Genomic DNA, 27,275 nt, shown 5'->3' with positions numbered 1-27,275 from the left:
TGGCCACGCCCCACTTATAGCATCGGACTGCGCGACTTGTACCGAGGCGTGCTCCCCATTACTGGCTAAGCGCCCACACAAACAGCGGACCTTTTTAAGAATCCTTACTGCCGTCTCCGGCAAACCGAGATTAGTAGGTGCGCAAAGCCTGCGCCGCACTATAGATGCAATCTCCTCAAAAACACGACCCAACTTGGTGAACTATTACTAATCAGCATCGAGAATGAAGACCCTTTAGGTCATTATGCCATAAGCCGCCGATGGCATAAACGTTGCCCATAAAGCCAAAAGCGAGCGTACTTTGCCTTTGTATTATTTTTGTGTATTCTATTTCCTCTTTCACTATATATAGCGAGTTTAAAACAAAACAAATACATGACAAATCAGGTAGGCTGTAGCTGGGACGCAGCCGCAGTGGCACACGTGAAACTCCTTGTGCGTGCTCCAGACGATGCGTGGGCGCCAACTTACAGAAATGGCGTAACCAAAACACACAAATTACGCTTATTCACGCACTAGAACGCTTACATGCCTAACTTATACTACAGCTAGCGGGCGTCCTACTGTCTAATTTTGCAGTCGTGCTCACTGCCTATTATTAGTGTGTCCAGTTTGTTTTGCAAAGGATTGTTTGGGCACTAGGAAAAAGGAATGAGCCCCCCCCCCCGCCCCCCCCCTTTTTTTTGTGTGTGCTCGCACCCGAGACTGCAGTGCACCGCTCCGCCTCACTCGTACATAGATGACCGAGGCTCCTGCGCTTGCGCTCCCTATGGAGACGGACACGGTCCGGCGTTGTCAAAGGGGTTGCACATCCTCTTTGTTCTGCTGCCCGATTATCTTCCAGTCATTTATGGACCATACGTGTCGAACGCGGGGGGCTGCATAACCGAGCAAGCGCGAACTTTCTGCAAAAATAAGTGGACACTTGCAAGTTGCATTGACTTCTGAAGAGCGCTACCGTCTTGAGCTTGGTGGATCACACCTGCTATGCATGAGTAATCTCTGGTCAAAGGAGACCACTCCTGCGGCGTCATCTGTGCACGTGACCCATGAATGTTCGAGTAATGGTTTCTTTCCAATATACGACGATACCAAATTAAGGCATGCGTGCGCGTGAGCGGCACAGCTCCAAAGATACAAGCCATAATGCTATAACCTGTTTTCGTTACATGGCGTTTTAGCAAGCGGCCTATTATCCTCTGACGGATTTTAAAGACGTTTCAGGTCAACAGGTATAGGGCGAATGGTCCACGCAAACGAGACTCCGAATCAACGCGCCTTCTGCGTCCCATTTATCGAGTACCGTTTCTCTTATGGAGCATGGTGCCTCGGGTTTTTTCTAAGCTAGACGTTTCGTGCCAGAAGACCTTTGAAGTGCAAGAACAGTACTTACCTTTAAGACTTCGAGGCTTTGTATTCCGTTTTCTCTTTTTCGTTTAGGAGAAAGATTAGCGCAGCAAATATTAACACCACGCATTCTCGACACGTGCGCCCAAGAAGTTGCTTGGGAGATCGAGGACGAGGTTTAGATTCTCGACCACTCTACACCGCACTGAGAAGACAATTCGCGACGAAAGAGTGACAGTTTAATTTCTTATATATAGGGCAGGACGCTGACAAAGATGGGTGAACATTTCATGAGTCATTTGTGAGCTTATATGATGTTTTCTCATTCACTGCGCGGTTCAAGTAACTGAACACACACGCTCGGTATGCAAACCACGTTCACTCGTCACTCCAAGAAATGCCAGTCATAAAAAAAAAAAAAGAAAACAGTGAATCTTTCCGACGTGACTAAACACGCAATGAGCAGCGCAAAAATGTGGAAAAGCTGTTGCGCAGAAAGCAATGTAAATAATGTAGACGAAACAAGTGTATGTTCTTTTTAAGTATGTGGTCGCTCACCGTAGAAAAATAGTATGTACAACACAGCTGCAATATAATGGTGCGCTAAAGGTTCGAACACAGGATGGTCCACCGGAGCTCTAAGAACGCTACAGACCGTGTTCGCGCTCTGCTGACAGTACCGATATAATATTTGAAATATACAACTGCACTTTTTTTTTTTTTGCCGCGAGAGAAAAGAGACAGTGTCAGAACATACTATTTCTAATGCACTCTACGGACATTTTTAGCAGGCACTGGTACAGGCGCAGTACATGTCAGTGAAAAACCGCAACCTCACGAGAGGCAGTACATTTGAAAGTGTAGCATAGCGTATACCTTAGCACACGCACTAATGTAACAGTACTGGAATAGGTATTCGAGAAAAGCAGCGCTCGTACCGATAACACATCGCGACAGCGTCTACCATAACACCAGTTCTTGTGTTGAATGACCCTTAACCTTAAAAGAGAAAAGGTGCAAAAACATTATCTTGGCAATTACTCGCTTCCGACATGTCTAGGTAAACGAAGGAATAACACAGTCGGTCATTCCAGTGAAGGTTCTGCCGCTGCCTCAGAGATCGGGCGGCGAACGCACCATGCACCATCTAATATCGAAGCTTACGGCTACGCGAACTTTGTTGAAATCAGCCTCAAAAGATATCGCTACTAGCTGCCGCTCGCGCTCTGCGCCTTCCGATATGCATTCATGCCAGTATGCCTCCGCTAAGTTAACCCCACTTAACCACTGTTATGCCAGCCTGACCTACTTAACCGAACGAACCCCAACCTAACTTCTTCGTATCCTACAACCTAGCCAATTTCAACCGAAGCCAACCTATTCCAACCTATATGAGCGTGCTTCTAAATCCATGCACAAGTTTGTTCACCTCTAGTAACAAGTGCCGTACTCTGTCGTCGCACTCATCAACCAAATCAACACCAATCTCAGTGTGGCAATTGCCGCACCTCTAAAACAAATTGCACAGAGGTCAGGGCCCTCGTACAGAACGCGCGAGCAGTGTGCCGGACCGCACTGGCGACACCTGGTGCAAAACTGGCCTAATGTGAGCATGTGCTGCTATACATCTACGAGATACGCTGTCTTCTCTCCGCCCATATAGTTTCCTGCAATTACTAAACAGGTACTTCCTGTCAGTCCCTGCGTGGGAGAAGCCCACTGCGCGCTGACATGCGTCCTGCAGGACATTTAGTAAAGTTTATCCAATCTGACGCTTCGATCGTTCAGCCACCACGGGAATGATGGCTAGTGCATGGATTTGTCTGATCTTCATGCTCGGGGCTTCATACGTTAACGTTATTGTGGCTTCGTTTATTACGCTTTATCTGGACCTAAATTGGCCTAAATTCTCAAAGCAACTTATACTTTTTAATGCAGAACGTCGAGAGCAGAGTATTTCGCAAGTACAGCCGCGCATGCTCCTCATATTCCCATTTGTTGGGCGTGTTGGTAAACTGAAAGCATATTCAGTGCCAGCAAACAAGGACGGAAGGGAGACGAAGACGGAAGAGAGAGTGAGCGCATTGTGGTGTCGTCTCCCTTCCGTCCTTGTTTGCTGGCGCTAAATATGCTTTCACCTCACATTCGGTTGGTTTGCACCACGTGTTATCGCTAGGTGTCGCCAGCGCAGTTGGGCGCACACGGCTCGCGCGTTCCGGACAAGTCGCTCGACCTCCGTACGCTGCGCGACCGGTTAAGCTTCGAGGTGCAAAAAATGAAGAAAAAAAAACCGCTCGAGTGTACCGTGTATTGGGTACACGTTAAACCACCTCAGGTGGTCCAAACTAATCCGGCGTTCCCCACTATAGCGTGCCTCGAAACAAGTTCGCTGTTTCGGGACGTAAAATCACAAAATTTTATTAACTCTAATGTCCCCCAAAAGATTCGCGGGTTCCAGGAACCTTACCTTCCAGAACTACGGAAATACCATCGCGATGAATATTCGCTGCCGACACATTTACACCGGCAAATGAACGGAGCACGGTCGGTCATGGCAACAAGAATTCCGCGCGCTCTGGCTTAGAGCACAGCGTCACAAAATGTCGCCATCAGCGCCGGTGCTTTTGTCTACGCTTTCATTTAGTCGAAGGCTACGCTAGAAAATCTATTTTGTGCTAGCGCAATGTACCGAGAAGCTGCTCTGAAGTGTTGACGGCACAAAGTGGCGTTGTGACACTATCACGGCCGCATAACGCCGTTTTTCACACAAATCCATTGTGACAATAAATTGCGAAACAGCGTGTAGTCTGTGTGCCCAGTGGTTCTCATTGTACGAGTTGTATAGACTATACAGCTCGACGACCACTGAGCTCGAGGGTTACAGAAAGAAAATTGGACATACAGAAGTCAAGCAGAGATCGCCCCAATTCGCAGTTATACTGCGAGCTGTCACAGTTCGAACATCTTTAACAACAAACATATTACAAATACCAGCGCATTACAATTCCTAACAACCCAATAGCATTGCACAACAGCACCAAGAAGGTCTGTTCAACTGAGATAATATGGTCTGTAACACGTAAACTGTCGCAGCAAACAGTAAAAAACAAGTGTTGCTATGAAGATCACAGCTTGGTCCAGAGGAGTCGTACGCAAGACAGCCACTGTCAATCCAGAGCGATGAGAATCGTTCGGTCCTCCGACGAAAATGCGCGCGTGCACAAAGGAATGAACGTTATTGGCACTACTACAGCTACGCGGAAGGCAATGGTTACAAGTTCGTGCTCGCGCGGTCTTTGGACACGTTTGATATGCTGACTTCCGGTTGGTCCCGGATGCTGGGATCGTTGAAGCCGTCGACTGTGACCATGGACTGTAAGGTACAGAAAGCAATGCAGACAAATAAATCAGCCTTTATCGCAATAAGAAAAAAAAAAGGAAGTTAGAAGCCAACACAACGGCCGCATCCCCGATCGATCGCGTTCAGAGACGTCACTTTTTCAGTTCGTGCTGACTTGTCTTAACCAAAGGAAGTGGATGGGAGGAGTAGAACTTGCTGCGGCATTTTGGCGTATAGAGTGTCAGCTTTGCGTTATACGCCACATGTAAGGCCCACTGCAAGTAATTTGCATTCTTATAAGTGAATAAGACTGTAAATCTGTCTATATGATTCCCACCCATATACTTTTTTTTGGCTGTAAGGTGCTAGTTAAGGACCAATTTATACCCGTATTCATTTTCAAGGGTGTAAGTTATCTTGCTGCGCGCATCTTATAATACCGTTGACGTATTGCGTAACAATACATTCACTTCGATTGAAATTTGACTTTCCTGCTTGTTCTCCATCGTGACAGCAAAAAAAAAAATGCGAAAAAATATCGTAGGCGACCCTAATCTTTGACTAGGGTGCCTCTTAGTGGCACTCGAACCTCGGCGTTGATGTTCTGTAGGTTAATTTTAGGCGAACGCAACGCACGAACTGAACTCGGAGGCAAATGTTTCCCATTAATTAGCCGGTTAAATATCATGCCACCTTCTTGTGTGTGACGTAATTAGTGACGTCATTACTTCCGATTTATACTTCCGGGTTTCCATGAATTTCGCCAAAGTCGTGCTCACGAGGCGGGTTACTAAAGTCTACGATTCTATGCTTCGGTGTGCGGTAATCAGTGATTTCTAATTCATTCGAATTATTGCAGACACTTCAGTAACTCAACTTCTAACTAAACTTATGGTCTGGTATATCTATAATGACACCCATGAGTTTTGTACTGTACTATTCTTTTTCTTCAATTTTTTTTTCCTATTTATATTGAATTTTCTCCCCGGTCGCCTCAGGAGGTGAACCGGAAGTGCTGCGCAAGAAACAAGAGCGTCACGCGACGCTCGTGCCACTGGTGAATGAGTAAAATCAGCGATCGGCTTAGTCCCATCTCCCGCTGAGGACAACCTTTTTGACGTTTCGATGCCACTAGGTCTAGAGAGACGACTCTAAGCCGGAAAAGTGTTTTGATTTCCATCCAGCACGTGGCGCCACATCATTAGCTTTGGTAAGCGTTGTTGATGGATTGGCGCTGCGGAACGCTCTCAAACGGCAGTTATTCCCGGCAACATTAATTTGATTCTACGCTCTAGCACGGCACGCGACGACAGTATGCAAAAAACGGCGATATCTCGGCACCTTTTACCGCGGTTCTACGTAGAGGGAGCGCATGCGCGGAGGGCCTAACGTATCGTGGTAACGTATACCACACATCACGTTATGCCAAAACTCTCTATTGCCGAGCGCGCAAGATAGGCGAAGGAAGGGATCCAATGACGAATTACCCGTGGCTACAGTGACGCTTCCCGCTGGACTTCGAAATTCGCACGCAAGTGATCGATCGAGGGTATGGCCTCAGAGTTTAATTGCACCAGTTGTGAAATTTCCCTTCAGCACTTAGGCTACAAAAAATCAGCGGAACGCTGATATGAATGCTAAAAAGCTTGTGAGGTCAGCAGGCAGCGTACATTTCTTTACTTTTTCTCTTTTTTTCCCCCACAGCCCCTTTGTACTTCTGAGTACCACAGAGAAGCGAAAAATACGTCACGTCATGCCAGTATTTCCCATAGCTCATACACAGAGTGTGTCGGCTAACAGCTTCAAAGCAGAAAAAAAAAATAAAGAACAGAAAACAAATAAACTGCGAAACTTTGTGAATGCAACCGACGTAATGTTGTCCGTTGTTCTCTCAAGCAACTCGGGCTATCTTTCGCAATAAGGCTAATTTGCTAATCAGCAAATATTAATTGACTGACTTTCTAACTATCGACTTAGACGCAAAAGCCTACGACGCGAGTGTCACAGGGCATACGCGCCAGGGTTTCATTTTGAGGAGCCCCTCTTGGGCATTGCAGACAGACAAGCGGAGAGCAAAGATCACGCGGTGACGATCCTGTCTGCAAAGTATATTCATCGATGTACGCCGCCGACAGAGCTGACAGACCAAACCAAGGTCAAACGTGCTCTACTTCATGAAGTCACTGTCCTCGCCAGCAGAGATGACGTCACAGAAGAGACTCAAAATCTGTGGCGTCGCGCGCGTCGGTTGCAGGAATTTCGAGGTAGCGTCTCCGCTTGTCCTTTAATTTGTACTAATCCACTGCAGCTCACATCCTTTGGGACTGTGCTAAAAATCCGCACGAAGTTGCAACGATAGAAACGATCCCGCCGCGGCTCGAGGCCGCAACAAGGTGCTATGATCAGGATGTCCAAGCCCAGGCCGTCCAGCAGATCTCGGCGGCCCTCGAAAGGCAACGACCGAGCGAAACCGGAGGGAGGCTGCCACCCCAAACGAGGGGCAGGCGCGGTCGACCAAAGGAAGTAGTGCGGCCGCGGCCGTAGTAGAGGCGCCACACGCAGCGAAGATGTCATGGCCGCGTCACGGTGACGCCTCCCTAACAGGGGAAGGCTAACCGTTCTGCAGGCATCCATAACAAAGTTTCTTCACTCACTCACTAATCTCCTGGCTTACGCCAAGCGGCTGTCCACGATAAAACTGACCTATTCGCAATTTCATATAAGTGTAGTTTAGCAATCTAGCTTAATCTTTTACGTGTAACTTTGAAAAAAATATGAGAAAAAGAAAGAAACGGCAGCTGCTGAGAATGCTAATCCCTCCACTATAGCGTCGACCATGGCCCTCCCTATGCCTTCAGAACAGGTGCAAAACGGACGAACTGATTGGCTAGTTGGCAAAGCATCATGCACACTGTGGCGCAAGAGGCACACAGACGGCGACAGAAAAGGATGCCAAACGCCTTCAGTCATCAGTCAACATACCTTTCCGGCCTCTTTGTCATCGGGCGCGGTAAAGCGTTTGGAGACGCATGGGGTGAAAAGCTCCGGGTCGTGGAGTCGTCCCTCGTTCATTCCTGTGTGAAAGGGGGGAGAAAGTGTGAGAGCGCGGCTCAGCCAACAAGGCGAAAGTCTCTCGGTCTTCCAATAATACTCAACCCTCCAGTGCTTCTGCGTGGAGCGATATTAACGCTAACGAGGAAGGTTCTTACCCTTCAGCGTGATACGCAATATGTTCACTGCGCCTCTTACACGCTCACTACGGAAACTTGTACGCATCAATGTGAATGGCACAAGTTCAGCAACCGCTGTCTCAGTTCTCGCGCAATGAACAACATCTCAGAAATGTTTGGCTGCCGCGAGTACGCAGTATGCGAGTTATGTCCGAATTCTGTGACCATGTACCACGCAAGCACGCACGCACGCGCAAAATAAAGGCCAATAAGTTATCGTTTGGAAGCGTGGCGGCTGAAGGTCCACCATGCGTGGAGCAGCACCTGTAAAGAGGCTGACGACGATACTCGTGAAGACGGTCACGACGAATCCAAGCACGGGCACCAACAGATGCGACAGCCGGTACAGCAACTCGATACCCCTGGAGAGAGAGAAAAAATAAAATGTGAATGAAACAATGGTTCTGAATCGGAAGTGCCCTCAAAGTGCTCTAAAACAAGTTTGTTTTAAGGGCGCCGTACACAACTTTTAGGCTCCATGCACAGCGAAAAAGAAGCACGGAGAGCGATGCATTCAGTTACTCGTGCACGTGAGCGCATTCAGCCTTTACGAGTGGTCTATTCGGAAATCCATAAGCACAGATTTATTAAAGTATATAGAGCCTTTCTTTCGCAATATTTCATAACCTACAGAAGCCTTTTTTTTTTACTTGACGCGCTCAAAAGGTAGCACAGGTATATAATCTCCCTTCCCGACATTCAGCGCTAAAGACGAGGGCGAAGCGAAGGCACGTAAAAGGCGCAGCGTGTCCCTCTTCTTACGCAACATTCGTTTCGGCCTCGCCCTTGGCGCCGTTCCTGCCATAATATGAATCACCAACTAGCCGACGCTGCCGCTTTAATCGCTTCACCACATCGCGTATATATTATCGTAGGAAGTTCCTTACGTCTCCCACACTATCATAGGCTATGAAACAGGGCGTGGCTCCTGTACCATTATTTGTCTTTTTTTCTTCTTCTTTTTGTAGCTAGGATCACGAGCACGCGGGAACGCGTGCGTTAAAGCACGAACTGCTTTCTTTGTTTCACGTGCGGCCTTCTTGGTCATCTGTGCATGTTCTCCGCCAACGTCTTTCCTAATGTTGCATTCTACTACAAAGCAGCACATTTGTCGAAATGACGACGACAACGAAGCTCGCATTTAGCTCGTACTATCGTCGTCGTAAAATGGGGCCGGCTAGTTTAGCCGATAGGCAGTGGCATCAAAACAACCTCATCAGAGACGCGAGCCTGGAACTTTCCTACTTCTTGCTCTTGTTTCACCTCGCCGCATGTACTAGCGGTCGTCCTGTAATCATTACGCTCATGCTAGCTATCTTCGATAATCGGCACACACACAACGCAGAGCTACATACGGCGCCGGTGTGTTATACTTGATGCGGTTAAGAAAACGGACCTCCTTCTGAAGATAGTACAGTAAAGATAAAAAGGTGCTTTCTATTTCGGCAACGCATCATTACAGGTGACGGGCGTCGGAAAACGTGTGACAGGGCACATATTAACAGACTAATCGGCAAAATTTAAGCAATGTTTACAATTAAGGGTATAGAGAATCAATCGCGATAGTCGCGCCAGCGCTCAGGATGCATGCGCTAAACGTTAGAATGTTGAGATTCTTGCACTAGTTTTGAGGAGCTTGCCTCAAGATATGCGATGATTTATGCACTGGAGCTGCATATGGGACTGATACGCATCAAGATTTCTGTAGGTGAAAATTTGGCGCGAAATACAAGCTCTTCTCGCTGTGCATTGCCGTAAGTCCAACAGCAAACGTTCAACGTATTCGCGCAATACGTTTTATTCGCGCAATCGGTGGTCCCGTTAGCGCCTTGCGTTTTACAGCGATAGATGTTATGGGTTCGCTGCCCTAGTTCACTACCTCACCCTAAGCATTCGAACTACCGACCTACAGACTGCCAGTCGAAGATTCTACCTCTCAGTCACTCCACCGAGTAAAGAATAGTGCGCCTGTGCCCGGCCTCTTGAACATTAGTTAGAATCACTGGCTGATGCCACGCTCTGCAGCTTATTTGCCAACATGTACCGAGGTGAAGCAATCCAAACGAAGCCAGTTACAAGACGCAAAATAGCAGGACAGGAAAGAGGAGCGCGGGTCGTGTCTCTCCGCTTCGCCACCTCCATGGGGAGCGTCACCCACATAAATGAAGTCGATTCGGACTATAGAGTCATCACTGACTAAAATTTCCTCCTTCACGAAAGGAGATTTCACTGCAACCAACACCGCATAAAACTGTGCAAGCCTTACTGCGCTTAATATTGTGCGAATTATCGCGCCACAGCTTCGCGTTGGCAGGGAAACTGCAAATTCTTCCCCCCTTCTGTTTCATTTACGATGCACTTCGTTACAAATAATGATATAAATCAATATTATTTTCCTTTCGGAACAAAAGTCCCGTAGATTTAGGGCGTGCGAAACATAGCAGTGAACACAATCTTATTGGGTCTCGAAGGCCCCGTATCGAGAGGCTCACTTTGGGCGATCCACGGCAATCTCGTCCATGGCATCTACTCCGCCAAACAAGTCGTGCGCCGTGGCGTTATCGTGTCGCACGCAGCCAGCGGTCGACGTGGGCAGGTCCTCGTTCAAGGGCACGCTGGACAGCGAACCCACGACCACCCACAAGCAGAGCACCTGGCCGAGCAGCAGGCCACTCAAGGCGCCCTGGTGTGATTGATGACGGAAGGAAAAACAAAAAGGGAGAAATGAGGGAGAGACAGATTGAGTTGAGCATAAAAAGAAAAAAAGAAGTACCGCCCACAAGCTGTTCTCCACCCAAAACTTGTAGTAATAAATTGCAGGTCATAAGATAGAAGATAACATCGTATAAACAAGAAAAGATAGAGTATTTGCATGACGTCGCAGGCGCCGTTTTTTATTGTTAGATTCGCGGCCACCACAACTGTGTTGGAGACAAAGCGGATCCCCATACAACGAACAGCTTTCGACCGTGTTAGCAGTACAACAATACGGCAGCTTCAATGATACCAGTGTACGCAACCTATATATGGTCCTATCTATGCGCAGTGTTAAAGTAGATAAGCGTTCCACGAAAGCCTGTCATCTTCTGCATGTACACACGTACGTAAAATGATGTGAAGAAGTAAGCCGTAAGTGACCCGAAACGCCAGTACCTTAACCAATTCTCTCTTCTTCCACCACCATCATTGTACACCACCCGGAAAGTCCAATGCGTAGTTAAACATGACGTAATAATAAGACGCTGCATTAGATCCGCAGTTGCGTTCTGCAAGTACAGAAAGCCGCTCCATAAGGAAGGGGAGCGACAATAGAGACACCAAGCGCACGCAGTCCATTAACTGTTTGTTTCGCTGCGTATACACACCAGGCTACACAGCCGCATCACGGGTGCGGAAGAACAAGGTCACGCGATGCGCAGAGCGTCGATGTACGCTATGTTCCTCTCCTAAAGGAAACACACGACTCGTCGCAAAGTCAATATAACTGGAGTCTAAGAAGGAAATGACAACGCGTTAAGACTGCACGAACAGCAAGCGCTGTTACGCGGGCGCTTTAAGGTACGTCGTCGCAGTACGGATAAGGCGATCTCACTCACTCACTGACTCTCTCTCTCTCTCTCTCTCTCTCTCTCTCTCTCTCTCTCTCTCTCTCTCTCTCTCTCTCACACACACACACACACACACACACACACACACACACACACACACACACACACACACACACACACACACACACACACACACACACACACACACATGCACACCAAAACAAAAAGGAGGAAAGAAAGATATAGACAGCACGGCTATTACAATTATGACCTGAAGAGCTGAGCTCACATTCGCGTAACTTCTCTTGCGGAAGGCACATGCACACTGGCGAATCGCAGAGGTCACGTGACCAATTTTGTTAAGTCGCTCCACGACTGGAGTCGCAAAGCTGCTGAATCAATGAGCCGCGAAGAAGGACACGGCTTACGCCGATGCTTATTTTACTGAGTGTGTGTGTGTGTGGGGGGGGTTAATAGAATCAATACATTATCATCTTGATCCTGATTTTTCATCCAAGCAGAGTAATCGAGCGTACGCTGACACTCGAAGTGCCTTTCTGGTAAATGGCACTCAAGCGTGATTGCTCCTGTGTACAGCGTCAGGATTTCACGTTTATATCGAGGGCAGGTCTGGAAACACACCACATGCAATGCAGTGGAAGATTTCTGCCCGAAAAGTAAGCGGTCCAGAAAACATGCGCGCTCTCTTTGTCCGTGGTTAGGTTTAAGAATGGCACGACACAAAATACACGGAGATTTTCAGATTTTCAGAATAAATGAGTTGAAACTGGCACTCGTCCAGTCCTTCATGTCCGTGCATTTTGTGTTGCGCCATTCTTAAGCTTGAACCATGTACCAACTAGGCCAGCAGAGAGCTTTAATTATCTATGATTAGCGTCTGACATATGTAACAGCGGCGACCAAGAGGGGGGAAAAAGACCAACAGAGGCCAAATTAACAAGGCTTTTCTTTAGTAACAGCATTTTGCCATTGGTTGACTGCCTTGGCTAATGTTATGTCCAGCATCAGGATTGGGTGAAATGTTTTCTTAGGAATTGTTCTAACGTGAGGGCGTTTTCTGAATAGAGACCTAGAATCTTGTAAGCATAAGCATTTTTGTAAACAACAAATACAAGTAAAACATTTCTTCAACTTGAACTGTAATCGATGACTGAATGGGCTGTTTCCTTTCACAATGGACGATGGAACACCGAAGATGACACGAACAAATCAAGCTTAACATGACGAGCGCTTGACTCATCATGGTGCCGAATTCAGATAGCGTGACTGAAACAAGGCTAAGAAAACGCACATTCCTGCCTGGTAGCTATAAAGGAGGTCGTATTCGAAAGCTAATAGCAATATATTTCGCTCTGCGCTTCTTCTCTTGATCAAGTCGCGAAAGCTTTTCTTCTAATGGGCGCTGATCAATGAATCCATATTTGCCCCACAGCGTTCGCGGCCATCCAAACAAACGAAGAGTGCTCTAAAGATTCCTCTGAACCACTGCATACTTACTGTCAGGCTAACGGTTCACGGCTCTCATACGTGTCTTACGGTCAACGCTGTTAAGAACGGCCCGCTGACGTGCAGGTTTTGCCAGCCAGCTGCGACATCGGGCGTCAACTTTTCCTGGAACGCCACCGCAAACCTCTAGCCACGGCGTCACTAAGTCGACTGTGTGTGGAGAACAATACGCGCGCCCTCGACTCTCAGTCGCTGGAGCCAAGATAAGTGCGTCGAAGCAGGCTTTGTGCCTGAACCCGCCACCGCCAACGTGGTCTGCTATGAACAAGGGAGTCTCCGGGGGAACGTAGTTCGAGGTCCCTTCCCACGCACCGTTCAAGACGCAAGACAATGGGTGACCGGCCGCGCTGCGGGGGTAAGCTCGGGGAATAAAAGGCACCTCTCCTGATGTAAACCCCGAGTTCTACGAAGCTCGTCTGGCCTCGGTTGGGGACCGTGAACCTCGCGCAAAGAAGTGTGTGTGTGTGATTGTGTGTCCCGCCCGCTGAGAGGCGACTCGTTTACGATGACTGGTCGAACGCTTCCCTCACCTTGGGATCGAGGGAGGACCGAGTGTTTATAAACCGCTGTTGTGCGGCTGCTCGAGTGTACTTTCTCTCGCAGTCATGCTAGACTGATGAACTGCAACGTCCTTATGTAGATACTGTAAATAAACCCATATTCCTCGTTCTCGATGAGAAGCAGTCCTTCCCTTCAACAACGTCCTCAGCGTGGATAAGTTGGACGACGGCATGGGCCAGCTACCTTCTAATTCATGCCCGACTCCAATCTTGACAACTGATTACGAGCGATGGGATTGAACCCCCAATCCTGACAACGCACAAAACGAGCCAAGTTTGTGCGGCCAAGCGCGCACGGCCAGCGATTGCGAAATTCAACTCGCAGTTTATAGGCATTCAGCCAAGCCCAGAATGGCAGTACGAAAACACTCTTGAGAACCTTTTTGGGTAGTTCCTGTTTCGACGGATATAACAACTACATCGGAAGAAAAACCACGCTCCGCAAGCAGAAAGAATGACTCTCGATAGCACTTACTTTGCCATTGCAGGAAGGCAGCAGCATACCCAGCACGAAGACTCCCAGGAGCGGTCCCGACAGGGCTCCAGACATAGCGAAGGCCGCCTGGACAAGATGACAAGTGAAAAGCGTTTTTCGTTATTACGGTAGGCTATTATTAAAGTCGGCTGCTATGGTCGGGACCTTCGAATTAAAAAAATTAAATTATGGGGTTTTACGTGCCAAAACCACTTTCTGATTATGAGGCACGCCGTAGTGGAGGACTCCGGAAATTTCGACCACCTGGGGTTCTTTAACGTGCACCTAAATCTAAGCACACGGGTGTTTTCGCATTTCGCCCCCATCGAAATGCGGCCGCTGTGGCCGGGATTCGATCCCGCGACCTCGTGCTCAGCAGCCGAACACCATAGCCACTGAGCAACCACGGCGGGTACCTTCGAATTGGTTCTCGCCGCCTAGGGTTGTGTTTCGATCACCATGCTGGGCGTATATACGGTTGTCTTTGCATTCCGGCACCGTAAAGATGTGGTCTCCGCGACCGGGTATCGCACTCGCGACCTAGTCGTGCTCAGCAGCCGGAAAGCAACAACCACCGAGGCGGATTGACAATGTAGTAAAAAAAAAAAAAAAAAACACGCGGTAAAAGCGAAAAGTAATTATTAGCTGAGTTTATGAATGCTAATCGGGGGTTAATGTCCACGCAGCTTCAAACCAGTGAAGTTCAAACATGCATTAGTGCATTAGTGAGAGGTCAAAACACTTCATTTTTTCTTTATCTTTTTTAAGTTCGAGCGACCTACGTTATCGAACTTAATTTGCTTCGACAACATTCCCTTATATAGCTATAAATAGTATATCTTACTTTTCGATGTCTACTATTCGGCTGCTTTAAGAGCTACAAATGACTCGCTCAGCATAAAAAAACAAATATGCCGGGTCGATTGTTCCTTCCCTTGAAACGCTACCGTGTCTTATCGACCTATGTGAGACTAAACCGCGATTTACTTACAGCGCCGAACATCGCGCAGCAAATTGAAAGCGTTATTCCGGTATCATCGTGGATACTGTGATGTTATTGGGGCCGGATCACTCCAGAAAAAGGGAGAAGCAGCACGCGGAAGCACAAACACACATCAGACTTGTATTGACGCACATAACACAGATAACGGCACACACACGTGACAGTTCCCCAAAATGCCTCATAGACGACATGCAGCTATATCTATGGATCGGTGGGTTATAATTGGCATACAGTTCCGGCGGAAGCGCGTGTCGCTGTGTCGGAGACCTCGTGGAACCGATGTCGGCCGGCCGGGTCGGACCGCCTCGAGGGGCACAGGTGGCCCTGCGCAACAGCTGATAGCCGGGAGCCTCGGCGTGCCCGGTTTCCCTCCGGCGGGGTATGAGCTCGGGAGCCCACGGCCGCAGTCACCGGGTCGCGTGCACAGCTGGCGGGATGCCCTGTGGCCGCTCACCCGAACGCTCGATCGCCCCGGTTCAGGACCGCCAGCCCTCCTGGACCAGTTGCCCAGCGGAAGTGCGGGGCGAGGTAACCTCCCAGCGGGCGACAGCGTTGACTCGGGTGTAGCGTAGTGGCGCGGGCGGCGATAGCTCCTATGGGCCAGACGCCCAGCGAGGAAGCTGTTTTCCGTCGAACCCGAACCTCGCGCACTGCTCACGCCACGGGGCCACGGGCCACACTCTCGCGCCACGCTTTTAGAGGCGCCACTGCCGACGCTCTAAAGCGGTGTCGATGATGATGATGGCTCTCTTCGCCACCGCACGGCGCACTGTCATCATATGTTTATGCTTCCAACTCCCGCGTACCATATATATTATCACAGATACATCAGGAGTCCCCACAACCGTAGCGGCCGAGCGATTACACCGGCTGACTTCTACCTAATACATTTAGTGCAGAATAGCGCTATGGCAGAATGAAATGAAGGGAGGTTTGCCGCAGGGAAATCGTCCTGTAGCGCCTACCTTGAGTATAGAGCCAATGCTTCCAGCCAGGAACGCCAGCCCGATTGTGAGAATCCCGTAAGCAGATGCTGAGCAACAAAAACGAAAAAGAGAATAATACGAAGTGAGCGCAATATCTGCCGAAAGGGGGCAAATCACACGCACTACTATGTACGATCGCCCCCAGCTGCTATTAAAAAAGCTCTAAGCCCAATCCTTGAACTGCCCAAAAGTTTCTTATGTTATGCGTTCAAGTTTGAACCGGAGCTTTTCCCATGATCATCATAGCAGACAACAAAATAAAAATCGCGAGTTTCTTAAGTTAACCTGAGAATTAAGGTGGGCAAGAGTTGCGGAGGTTATCAACACACAAGCCTTTTTAAGTGTAATGGACATAGTTTTCATCAGGTAAGAAAGCTGAGGTGAGGAGACGTTATTTTTACCAGCTCTCCTTTATCTCGAATTGGGGGGCGTGGATCCGACAAGCGGACAAGCCAAAGAAAGGGTGCCGCTTGCGACAACTGTCCTCAAGTGCTTACCCCTACCTCTCCAGCTATTGCCGTACCTAAATTCCCTAAGCCCCCACATAGAGTAGCGCCAGCGTCGTCAATTCATTCATTCATTCATTCATTCATTCATTCATTCATTCATTCATACATAAATGAGGTACACGTGTCGCTTACCGACGCCCCTGGTGATAATGGCCGCCTTCTTCTCGCTGACATGCGACCACTTTCTTATGAAGTCTTCCCACGTGACTGCCGCAAGCGAATTGAAGCCCGATGACAGCGTACTGAAATGAACCGAGCAATAGCGTACAGCACAGCCGTAAAAATCTGCGGTTCATACTATATATAGTGTAAAACAGCACTTCGTTTCATTCGACTATTAACAGCTAGATGCAGCTCACGGCTCATCTCGTCTTCCGGGGCGTTGGACAAAGGCAAGTTCTGGTCAGGTCAGCCTGGCGTGATCTTTCGACACCAACAGCTATGCGTACTTGGTCAGTATAAGCGGCCTACAGTGTTGACAGTGCGTTTTTAAGAAATTATATTTAAAAAAAATATCGAATGAACCCTTTTTTAAGATTTTGCGAGTTGGCTGCCTTCCATAGCAGGTCAGTAAAGCAGCAAAGCGCCATGCGAAGCACGCCAGCTACCACAAACTTTCGACCCGCGCTGTATATTGAGCGGTGTACCGTCACTGGCAGCCTTGAAGACCGCGTGTGGTGGAGGCCCTCGGAAGGAAACATTAGTTGCAAACTTGTTCTTTAAGTGCTTACATTCACTGCTCTCGCTAGGCGGCGACAAATTAGACCGCAGCGGATACAATTCAACACGTTCCAGCTACTTAATCGATCGGGTTTCTCGTCGCCATAAAGCATTAATGCCAAGGAACGTAATAGAAGAAATACCATGAGCAGTATAAACACTCGTGCCGTGAAGGGCAGTTTGCAGGCCGTAGTTTGCATTCTTTGGGGGCAGAGAAGCTTTGCAGTGCAGCCAACTTTAAATTTTGTAAACTGCTGCCTGGCTACGCCAACAGATAACGGTGCAAGGATAGCATATAAGGGGGGACAGAACGCTAGAGGACGACGTAAGTTCGAAGTGATCGGGACTCCACCTTAAAATTCCCGAACTAGTATTACGTGACGTCACATACAGCGGCGGCGAATGGTTAAGGTTTGGCTCAGTAAACGCTATGAAAAACTTAACCTGGCAAATATCGAAATTTGTTGCTTGCAAAAGGCCCGCATCGAGCGAAAATACTGCGGAATTCATGACGTCAGGGAATGACGTCGTCGCCGCACCGGTTTGTCCAACTTGTTAAGAGGACAATTACAGAAAACTGCTCAGTTCAGCTTGCTTGGATTAAACGTTGGGAATGCCAAACAGACAAATTCGGCGAGCGCAGCCTCTGGGAAGGCCAGATAAAGTAGATAAAAGTGAAAGACGGATGGTGACGACGTCACATATATCTGCAAAGCTTGGCGAAGGCTCCTAGATCATGTATAGATAATAAATAGGTGATATATCGCACCCAAGCGACACATAAAATAAAAAAAACTCAATTTTGGCAACAGCTTCTGTAACCTTCTATAAAAAAAGGAGGACCCAAATGTGTGAACACACGGCAAGATCCGTAACATCGTGCTTACGTCATATACGGGTCAAAAATGAAGACAATAACTTAAAAAAAAAATGTGAGGTTTTACATGCGAAAATCACGATTTGATTTTGAGGCACGCCGTAGGACTCCGGAATAATTCGGACCACCTGGGATTCTTTAAGGTGCACCTAAATCTTATAGATCGTTATAGATGGCAGGCGCCCCCCTTCGATCACTACAAGTTTTACGCCGGGCTAGGGGCGTTGCCACTATACGTACCTGAGAGCTCCGCTGAATACGCAAGCTACGAAGAGGCCGGGAAGGCCAGGCACTACACTGAGCGTCTTCATCACAAAGAACGGGATGAGCTGAAAGAGAAACGACAACGGTCAGATGTGAGCGCAAACATTTCACAGCAACAGTTTTTAAGGAAACCTTCCAACCGCGTCTGCGATACCGCAGTCAATGGTCGTCATTGCAGGTCTTTATGAGCGCACACCTTAAATCAGGGCGGAAGAAGGCAAGACACGGAAGGGCCAGCTCACAAGGAAAGTCTACTTGGAGCCGACAATATCATAAAGAAAGTGCGCAGAACGCACCACGCGTAAGGAGAACGGAACATCACAGTCATCTCTCAAATCAGAAATAAAACCAAATCACATCAGCTCTTCTGCAAACTTTTGTCCACTGCTGAGCAATATTGCACACGTATTATACCCACAGAAAGTCGTTGTCGTGAGCCCGGTATACCGATGGTTCCCGAGATTGCAGTCTTCTATTGTGATCAGTGAATTGTTTGTGTCCGCTTCATGACCTCCAAGTTTCTTCCGCCTACCACAAAGAGCATGAATGTGCGCGTGTGTGTGTATGTGTGTGTGTGTGTGGGGGGGGGGGGGTTCATGACCAGTCGGCGTCAAAAGTTTACAAGCTACGGGATCTGAGAAAATGTTGAATATTTACGCAGCCTGGTATTCCAACTTTCGGCCTGTGCTGGTATAACCGAACAACCCCATATTGCTGTACCCTTTCTTTCCTTCTTTTTTTAAAAGTGCCAGCGGTCTGAAACTGTTCGGAAGTTCAACATTGTCTGACCTGGCGGTTCGTAAACTGCCGGCGCGGACTGCACGTCTACGAGATAGAATTACCAGCCCCGGCTACGGTAGATGCGCTGCCGTGTTCATCTTTTCCTTTTATTTTTTCGGGTATAGACAAGTTACGCTAATGTAAGTAAGCATCTCCAACGAAGCAATAACAGCATTTGCAGTTACTGCGTTGCATTGACAGTATACCGCCCCTCAGCGCAACGTCTCCTCGTAGCGAAAGATATCACGCGACGCATATGCTCGGCACACGCACCTGGTCCGACTTGGAGATCTTGCCGGACTTGAGGGGATCACAGTCGGGATAGTTTGCATAGATCACGAGTCCGGCAACGCAGCCCAGGCTGATGTTGAGCATCACTCCGGGAATGTTCACATAGAGCGCCCTGCGATATAATGAGAAAAAAAATAACAAGGCGAACATATCACAAGCCTGTACCGCAATATGCAGACAAACCGAATGCAAGACCACGGAGAAGAACGCACGGATACATAAAACGGGGATGAATAACATTCGTACGACACGCTACACCGTTCTTAGAAACGATGGAACCCAGCCTTTTAGACGCAAACACCAAGGCAGAGAAGTAGACAGACACACGCTGGTGTATTCCATACTTCTTTCCCTTGGTGTTTGCGTCTTAAAGGCTGGGTTCCATCGTTTCTAAAAGTATGTACCAACAGGCCCAGCAACAGACTCTTGTACACTACACCAATGAAATGCCCACTCAATTTTTCTTTCTTTGTATATTTATTTCAAAGTCGTTACACATGCTCCTTAGTTAACGCACTTGATTTACGACGCACGCGCAACGCAGCAGCCATGCGTACGCGTGCACAACCGCAGGAAGACCGTCCCCGTGACTTGTCACAGCGCGTCCCGCAACGCCGGCTGCACGTATCATGGAGGACGCACAGCGACAACGCCCGATGAAACCCTCGTCTATCGCATTCCGTGCTCTTTGCACTACGCAAAGAGCTCCGCGTTTTTTTTTTTTTTTTTTTTTTTGTGCCTGTAACAGGAAGCACACGCTTCATAACCGCATGCCGTTATTACAGCGCAGATGTTTTCTCTCCCTCTTGAGACATTTGCTGCAGGCGAACCGACGCCAGTCATAGTAGCACGGCCGCCTATGTTATGTGGGTAAAAGCACGGGGAGGAATATCAGCTGCCCAGAGACGCAATGACAAAGCCGCTTTCCCAAACTGCAGATACAGCGTGCCGTTAAAATAAGAATGATCATTAAACTGCATTACAATCACCAGCTGCAGTCTGAATTCAAGTCATGCCATTCAGCGAAGTCGCGTTGACGCACACTGCATCCTGTACACCGTCGAGAAAGCAAAGAGTTTCACGATGCAATTCAAAACCGAAGTGTCTGCGGTTTTTTTGCTCTCGTATGTCAAATTCATGTGTGAGCATATTAATCAGTTTATCCCAAATCCTGAGACCGATCGTTGCCAACCTGCCTAACGGCATTCAGGCCATTCAGTTCGGCTCCACTCATTATTTGTCAAGGTTTAAGCGCTGCAGCCGGTTCGTGGTATTACTGGTCGCGTTCGCGACGTGGGCTCCGTTATAGTAGCTCTGGCGACGTCTGTCTTTTCGTAAACGCAAAACTGAGAAACACTGAATAAACACGAAGCGGATGCGTTACGTGACGAGATAAAGCGCGCAGTGACTGAAATGTGACAGCGAGAAGTGGGGGCGTAGCGCGTTGAGCGAACAGCGGGGAAACTAATACACCGCATTTCTAGTGACAAGAAAACGCCGAATTTGCGTGTATAGTTCATTTCTCTTATTTTTTATATATTACCGACCTCATGTACGCATGCTTCATACGTGACAGGTTTTGCGCTGTTTCACGTTGTCTTACGTTGTCTGCAGGTACACGTCCAACGTTGTTCAACTGCAGCCATAATGTTGCAATACCTTGCGTGCGCCAGCCAAGAAGCGTAATATGCGATTCCGTTCCCTCGAACCCATTCTGTTGCTCCATAGGCAACTCTTATCTGCTCTAAGCATCACCTGAGGTAACCAATTTACACTGTTCCCACTGAATTTGTGATACAATATTAAGTTGTTACATTGTGTCCCGAAATTACACAGTGCGTTATGATGGACACCGTATAGTGGAGGGCTGCGAATTACTTTTGGAAACCTGCCGTTTCTTTAACGCCCAGGTGGCCAAAGCACGGTACATGAACGCTTTTCGATGATCCGCCCTCATCGGAATGCGATCGCCGCGGCCGGGTATTGAGCCCGCGACCTCGTGCTCTGCAGGCAGAACGGCATGTCCGCCGTGCCATCCGCAGCGGGTCTGAAGCAACCTGCTTTACAGGTGGCGTCCAAAACGCGACGGCCACTCGCGTTTCCGGTTCCCGCAATTGCTTCTGCCGCATGCAGCCAGCAAAAGCACGACCTCTGAGATCTGCATTTGTTATCCATACGGTGCCTAAGCAGGGGCGCGGATTTGGACGCCACCTATTCTGCCCTAGAACAGTTAATGATTGAAATGCACTGATAAAATTTTGCTCTGATATTACCAAAGCAGTTACCCGTCCGTAATCGTTCTGTATGGGCGCTACGCTCCAATGACACTGCTTTATGTGCCACTGTCACGCGTGCGATGCTTTACCAATAAAGTTCAATAAATTCCTGTATCAATAAAGCCCTTGCGCGCTTTGGTGGTACAGGGAGTCGTCAGATGTCATCGTCAGTGACGCTACTCGTGTTTACGCCTTCCGACACACGTCTACGCTAGCGTGAAAGGACCCCGTGCGCTGTTATAAGTAATATAGACACCGCCGGCGCCAGCAATGCAACGGCGCTTGCACCTGAAGCGTCGGCGATAGCGAAATAAGCGAGCGGATTGGAACATTGCTGGCCCGTTGCCCACAGCGCGAGGAATGCTTTGAGCGGCGTGACGAGCGACAAAGCCCCACGGATTGCGACGCCGTCGATAGTGCGTCCTCGCTGCGGGTCCTGGAGCTGCCACCTGATGGCACGCGACCAGAAGCTATGTAATAGCGTGCGCATGTCACGGGCGAGGACGACTTCGCTTTTTTACAATTAATCACGCTAATGTGTCGTTCGCGTGCTGCATCCCGAGGACGGTGGAAGCCAGGTTTCTCCTCTCGAGGCATAAATCGAGATAGTGATTCTCCCAAACGACCAGGTAGGACCTTGTGTTTTGAAACACTCGAAGCAGGACTCAGAGAGAGAAACGTCAATGAAACGTAGCACCAACAACAAAATATAAAGGTTTCTAAAAGCTATAGCAATGTTCTACTAAATCGCAGTCCTAAATACGGTCAGCTATGGCCCCGGAAAGCCATCGAGAATGCTGACATACTTCCAAGCTGAATCGCGCGGCTCAGTGTGTCATTTCCTGAACTCAACCTCTGAATACTCGAAACAAAAAGAACCAGCGCCGAATTTAAGAACTGCTAACTGCGTCGCCGGTAGCACGACATCACTGCTGCACAGTTCGTCAGTTGTACAAGTTGTAATCAGTCTGATTTCCTACTGAGGGACGGCGCTGCTATCCTGAGCGCGCGGGTGCGTACGTGCACCCGGCGACAAAAGTTTACAGACCACGGTCGGGATTCTCCGGAAACGTTCGATTCCCGAGCAGGCTGTAGCAGTAGCCAGCAAATCTGTATACGACAATGTTGTTAGCATGTTCTAGTCGAGGCCCGAAATGCAAGTACCAGGCTGCGTTGTGAGGTCGCGGAAATATTTAGATTTTTCTCAGATCTCGTGCCCTGCAATACTTTTGTCGCCGAGTGTACACCCTTGCAATTTTTTAAAAATAATATCGCGCGAGCGTCGACCCCACGGCGTGTCTCGGTGGCCCTATAGCGGCGAGGGGCACTCCTGAAGTGAACACCGCAGGAGAATACACTAGGACTGGCAATCGACTCTCGGAGCCGAGCGTATGCTGTCGCCTCTCCCGCCACCCCTCGCCGTTGCAAGGCCGCTGACACACCGTGCGGTCGACGCTCGCGCGATATTATTTAAAAAAAATTGCAAGAGTGCGTGTTCACGACATACTTCGCGGGCCCTCTCTCTTTGCCGGAAAAAAGTAAACACGCGATAACTATACTTTTGCTGCATACATGTCATTTTGACGTCCCCTACGATTCGACATGTCATTTGACGTCCTCGACGTCCCATACACCTTAATTAACACCTTGGCGATAATTACAACAATTAAAGAGTTTGATAATTTCATTTCATTATCGATTTGGATGCCTGGGAATAAAAAATATTTACTGGCGGTTTCTTAACAAGACTCCGAACAACATGCGCTTGGTCTTGTTCGCGTATATGCTCCGTCATTTCCCTAAAGCATTGTTTTATGATAGCCGAGACAACCACCGTTGCATACACACCCAATGCATTTTCGCTATCCTTAACCTTAAGAGTGCTCCAAATCAACAGCGCCATTGCTGACTTCTAATACTTGAGGAATGAGACACCGGTTACACAGCGTCGCTGACGTGCAGGCTGCAAGGTCTACTCGTCTACTCTGTCCCAAAAAAAAAAACAACATGCGCTCGGAGCATTTTATATGAAAACAATCAACGTCGCCGCATTTAGAAACCGCGCGTGTCGCATTCCCTGTCCTTCGCGTGAGGAAGCAGAATACGGCATACGGAGATAACGTTCAGCGACCTTGGAATTGCGTTCACGTGTACGGGCGCCTTACGCTGTGCGCACTGCTCAAGCAGCGCGCAAGGGCAGCCATTGTTCCCGCGCCAGGCACACATCGAGCAGCAACGAGGTACATTGCGATGCACACCACGTACAAACAAGGACATCCTTATTCCGTGCTTAATTATAACAACTATTACTTTCGTCTCCTTCTTTTGCGTGTGCGCGTGTCGGTGTTTCCGTCATCTATGAGGGGGGAATCACCGCCCACACACACACGCGTTCGCGCGCGAAAGATATGTCGAGGAAGCTGGCAAGGGCTTGCGGAACTAACCGGCAAGGAAATACCTCTTCGCTTTCAGACACGGTCTTGAATACACGGAACAAAAGGGAGGCACTGAAGAGATAGCAGAGGAGCCTGTTGTATGCGGGCTGTAATTCGTGCAACGAAGGACAACCTCTCCTTTTTCTTTTTCCACCATGTTACTTGACTCCCCCCACCCCGCTTCTTTTCTTTAATTCAAAACAGATAAAGCTTCTCCAAAGAAAGCTATTCCACCGTAGCACCGCAATGGATTAAATTACGCACAGAACACTACGGACAACAGCAGGAAGAAGCCATCATTTACCCGTACGCTCCAACAAGGAGTTACGAGCGTCCGCAGTCACGTCGTGGGCGCGCAGCAGTCAGAAAGGCGTCTGAGTTTAAACGGGGCACGCGCTCAAGATTTTCAGGCATTTTTCAACTGATCCTATAGTTGTCCACGACGGCACGACATGACCGCCGACACTGATTGATTGATATATAAATTGAATGATTGATTTGTAAAAAAGTAAGTGGAACAACAGTGTACTTTTACGGCAAGTTTAATGGCGCGCATATCTCCAAATTGGTGTCATTCTGGAAATTCATTCCAAGTGGATACGCCCTGCAAACTCACCGGCTACAATTCGTAAACTACAATATGTGCTGTAAAGTAATTAACTAAGAAGTTAGTTAGTGTCTTTTTTTTATTAGTCGAATATGTGTTTCGATTTCTCGTGCAATGTCCGCCTTTCTGAACAATCCAGCTCGATGGACTAGAATTGTGTTATCCGCAACAGGAGACTTTTAAAAATTCCGGCAAATTTAAGAATGATCCCCACGTATATCAGCTGACTGTGGGACTATATACAATTTATTGAAAGATATAAAGAAAACAATATGATATCGCGACATGGAACGGCTATCGAACAACTTATATACACAGAGAAAAGAAAGATTGTTATATATGCAATATAATAAGGGAAATGTTGATAAAAATAAAACAATATCTACGGCATATTCTACAAAAAAAAGACAAGATATGTGGATACAGTAGATAAACGTAGTGCAGCACGAACAATAGATACAGTAAAATCAAGAACAAAATACAACAGACGCAGTATCAGTCAACACATCAGTCATTCCATGTCCGGGACATCAGCATCAAGCACATAAGCAGTTTGATTTCCGCTCAAAACATATCTAACCTGGTTAGAAACATACTGCATAATGAGCAATAAGTGGCGTCATAGCGCTGGATTCCCACGGTCGAGAAAGACGACAAGGTGTGCGCTTCATCTAGCACACGACCTGTCGTCTTTCTTGTCCGCGTGAATCCAGCGCTATGACGCCAATTAGGCAACGAACCGACTAGCTCAAAAATCTGTACTCCTGCATAATGAGCCGTTGAAGATATCAATATATTGAGAATGGTAAATATATGTATTCTGAATACGTTCCATTGGATCTTTCGTAGAGCTTCCTGATATGATGTAAAAATACCTATCCACTCTTGTGAGAATGTTTTTTTTAATTATTATTATTACTTTTTATGCAATGCTATTGAGCAGTTCCGGGTCATCAGGTTTGAATAGGACCATAAAGCTAGCTTCAGTCCCTCGGCTTTCTAAATAATAATAATAATAATAATAATAATAATAATAATAATAATAATAATAATAATAATAATAATAATAATAATAATAATGAAGAATAGGGAAGCGTTATATTAATTTAAATATGTAGGCCTTCTTTAGCAAAATTTCGCAGTGGTTTACGGGGAGGGGGGCGCCGTAGGGAGGGCTCCGGATTTATTTCGAACACCTGGGCTTCAAAGCATGACGCACGAGCATTTCTGCGTACCATTCTCCATCGGAATGCGGCCACCGTGGCGGGGTTTCGAACCCGCTACCTCATGCACAGCAGCGCAATACACCGCAGAGGGTCATCTGAAATAACCAAGCACAATCTTGGTTATTTTTCTACGTCCCCACTCCCCTTCAGTACGCCGGTAGCTTCTTCCTTTCTTTGTCCTGCTCACTACATAGTAGATGGCCTGTGTCAGCCAACGGCGGTAGCCTGCGGTCACGTTGACATTCACCCAAGCCACCACACCACCACTGCAAAGGACAAGGGCAAACGACGAATTCCTGTCGCCGAACGAGGTGCGTCATCGGCCGTAAGTATAAACGGTCGGCAAGTTGGCGTCGAAATCCGTGACAACTGCTTCCAAGCGAGAGTATCGGCGCGCATGCGGTTGCAGCACGCGCTCATCGAATGCGCAGGTGGCGCGCTATCAGGAGTCTCCATACGTCTTCATATAGTGGCTCCCATGTAGCTAGACACGAACAGACACGAACTACGGCACCACTATGGTTCGCCAATCGCTGAGCATATCGGTCTCATGACATTTGCAGCAGCTACAGCAGGCTGCGAAATTCCGCTGACAGAAAGTACTCGCACTTTCTAACGAGTCAGTTAGGGTCCAGTGCATATGCCGCGCGCGCAGAGAGTGCACAATACCTCCTATGCACAACAGAAGGTCTGCGCGATTTCAGTTGTGACGTCACTTGAGAAAGTAGGGAACTTGTTAAAAGAGGGCGCAAGAGACGCTCAGCGGGACATATTTTTTTTCTTTCTTTCCGAATTACTTGTTCGCATAGCATGGTTTTGAATAGTTATCCGACTAAGTCGGCGCGAGTCGACCTGTACCGCCGTCGGGGGGGGGGGGGGGGGGGGGGGGGGGGGCTGAGTCCACCTCTACGCTACATCAATGCGCACACACTCGGGCCGCGGGAGCGTCGGGGCGGGTCGAGTCGACATCGAGGAGCGAGTTGGCTCTGTCAACATACCCTCTCTGCAAAATGCGCGCGGACGCAGTAGAGTCAAGCTGTGTGATCAGTCCGAATTCTGACTCGAGGAACTAGCGTCGAGTTTATGAAAACGAGGCTAAGCGTAGCGTCGGCCTTGCTAGATGACGTCAGAGTGCGAAGGTCTTTAATAACCTACAGGAGGCGTTCGAGCGTCACGCTCACAGGAAACGCTTGATTCCGTCTTGCTTAGCACCGTGGAGCAAAATGTTCGGGCCCTTCAACCAATAGAGAACGAGGACCATGAGAGACGGTTCA

General features: G+C 48.2%; 1 protein-coding gene across 3 annotated transcripts in view; it reads right to left on the bottom strand.

Annotated features, from left to right (window-relative positions):
• Positions 1–1,564: 1,564 nt before the first annotated feature.
• Positions 1,565–27,275, bottom strand: part of LOC126531223 (sodium-coupled monocarboxylate transporter 1-like) — a 93,614-nt gene continuing 67,903 nt past the window's right edge. For 2 of the 3 annotated variants that reach the window (XM_050178659.3, XM_050178661.2), the window contains exons 8-16: positions 19,440–19,569; positions 18,363–18,451; positions 16,658–16,767; positions 15,996–16,063; positions 14,028–14,114; positions 10,410–10,600; positions 8,182–8,279; positions 7,670–7,761; positions 1,565–4,720 (exon numbers count right to left, since the gene is read on the bottom strand). In XM_050178659.3, the coding sequence (XP_050034616.1) occupies positions 4,619–4,720; positions 7,670–7,761; positions 8,182–8,279; positions 10,410–10,600; positions 14,028–14,114; positions 15,996–16,063; positions 16,658–16,767; positions 18,363–18,451; positions 19,440–19,569 (967 nt within the window). In that variant the 3' untranslated portion in view covers positions 1,565–4,618. The remainder of the gene's footprint in view (positions 4,721–7,669; positions 7,762–8,181; positions 8,280–10,409; positions 10,601–14,027; positions 14,115–15,995; positions 16,064–16,657; positions 16,768–18,362; positions 18,452–19,439; positions 19,570–27,275) is intronic. The other variant, XR_008612624.2, reaches the window with a different exon arrangement.

Source organism: Dermacentor andersoni, chromosome 5 (genome assembly GCF_023375885.2).
Source record: "Dermacentor andersoni chromosome 5, qqDerAnde1_hic_scaffold, whole genome shotgun sequence".
Taxonomy (NCBI): Eukaryota; Metazoa; Arthropoda; class Arachnida; order Ixodida; family Ixodidae; genus Dermacentor; species Dermacentor andersoni.
Note: the sequence above shows the minus strand (reverse complement) of the source record. Positions and strands in the feature narration are given on the sequence as shown.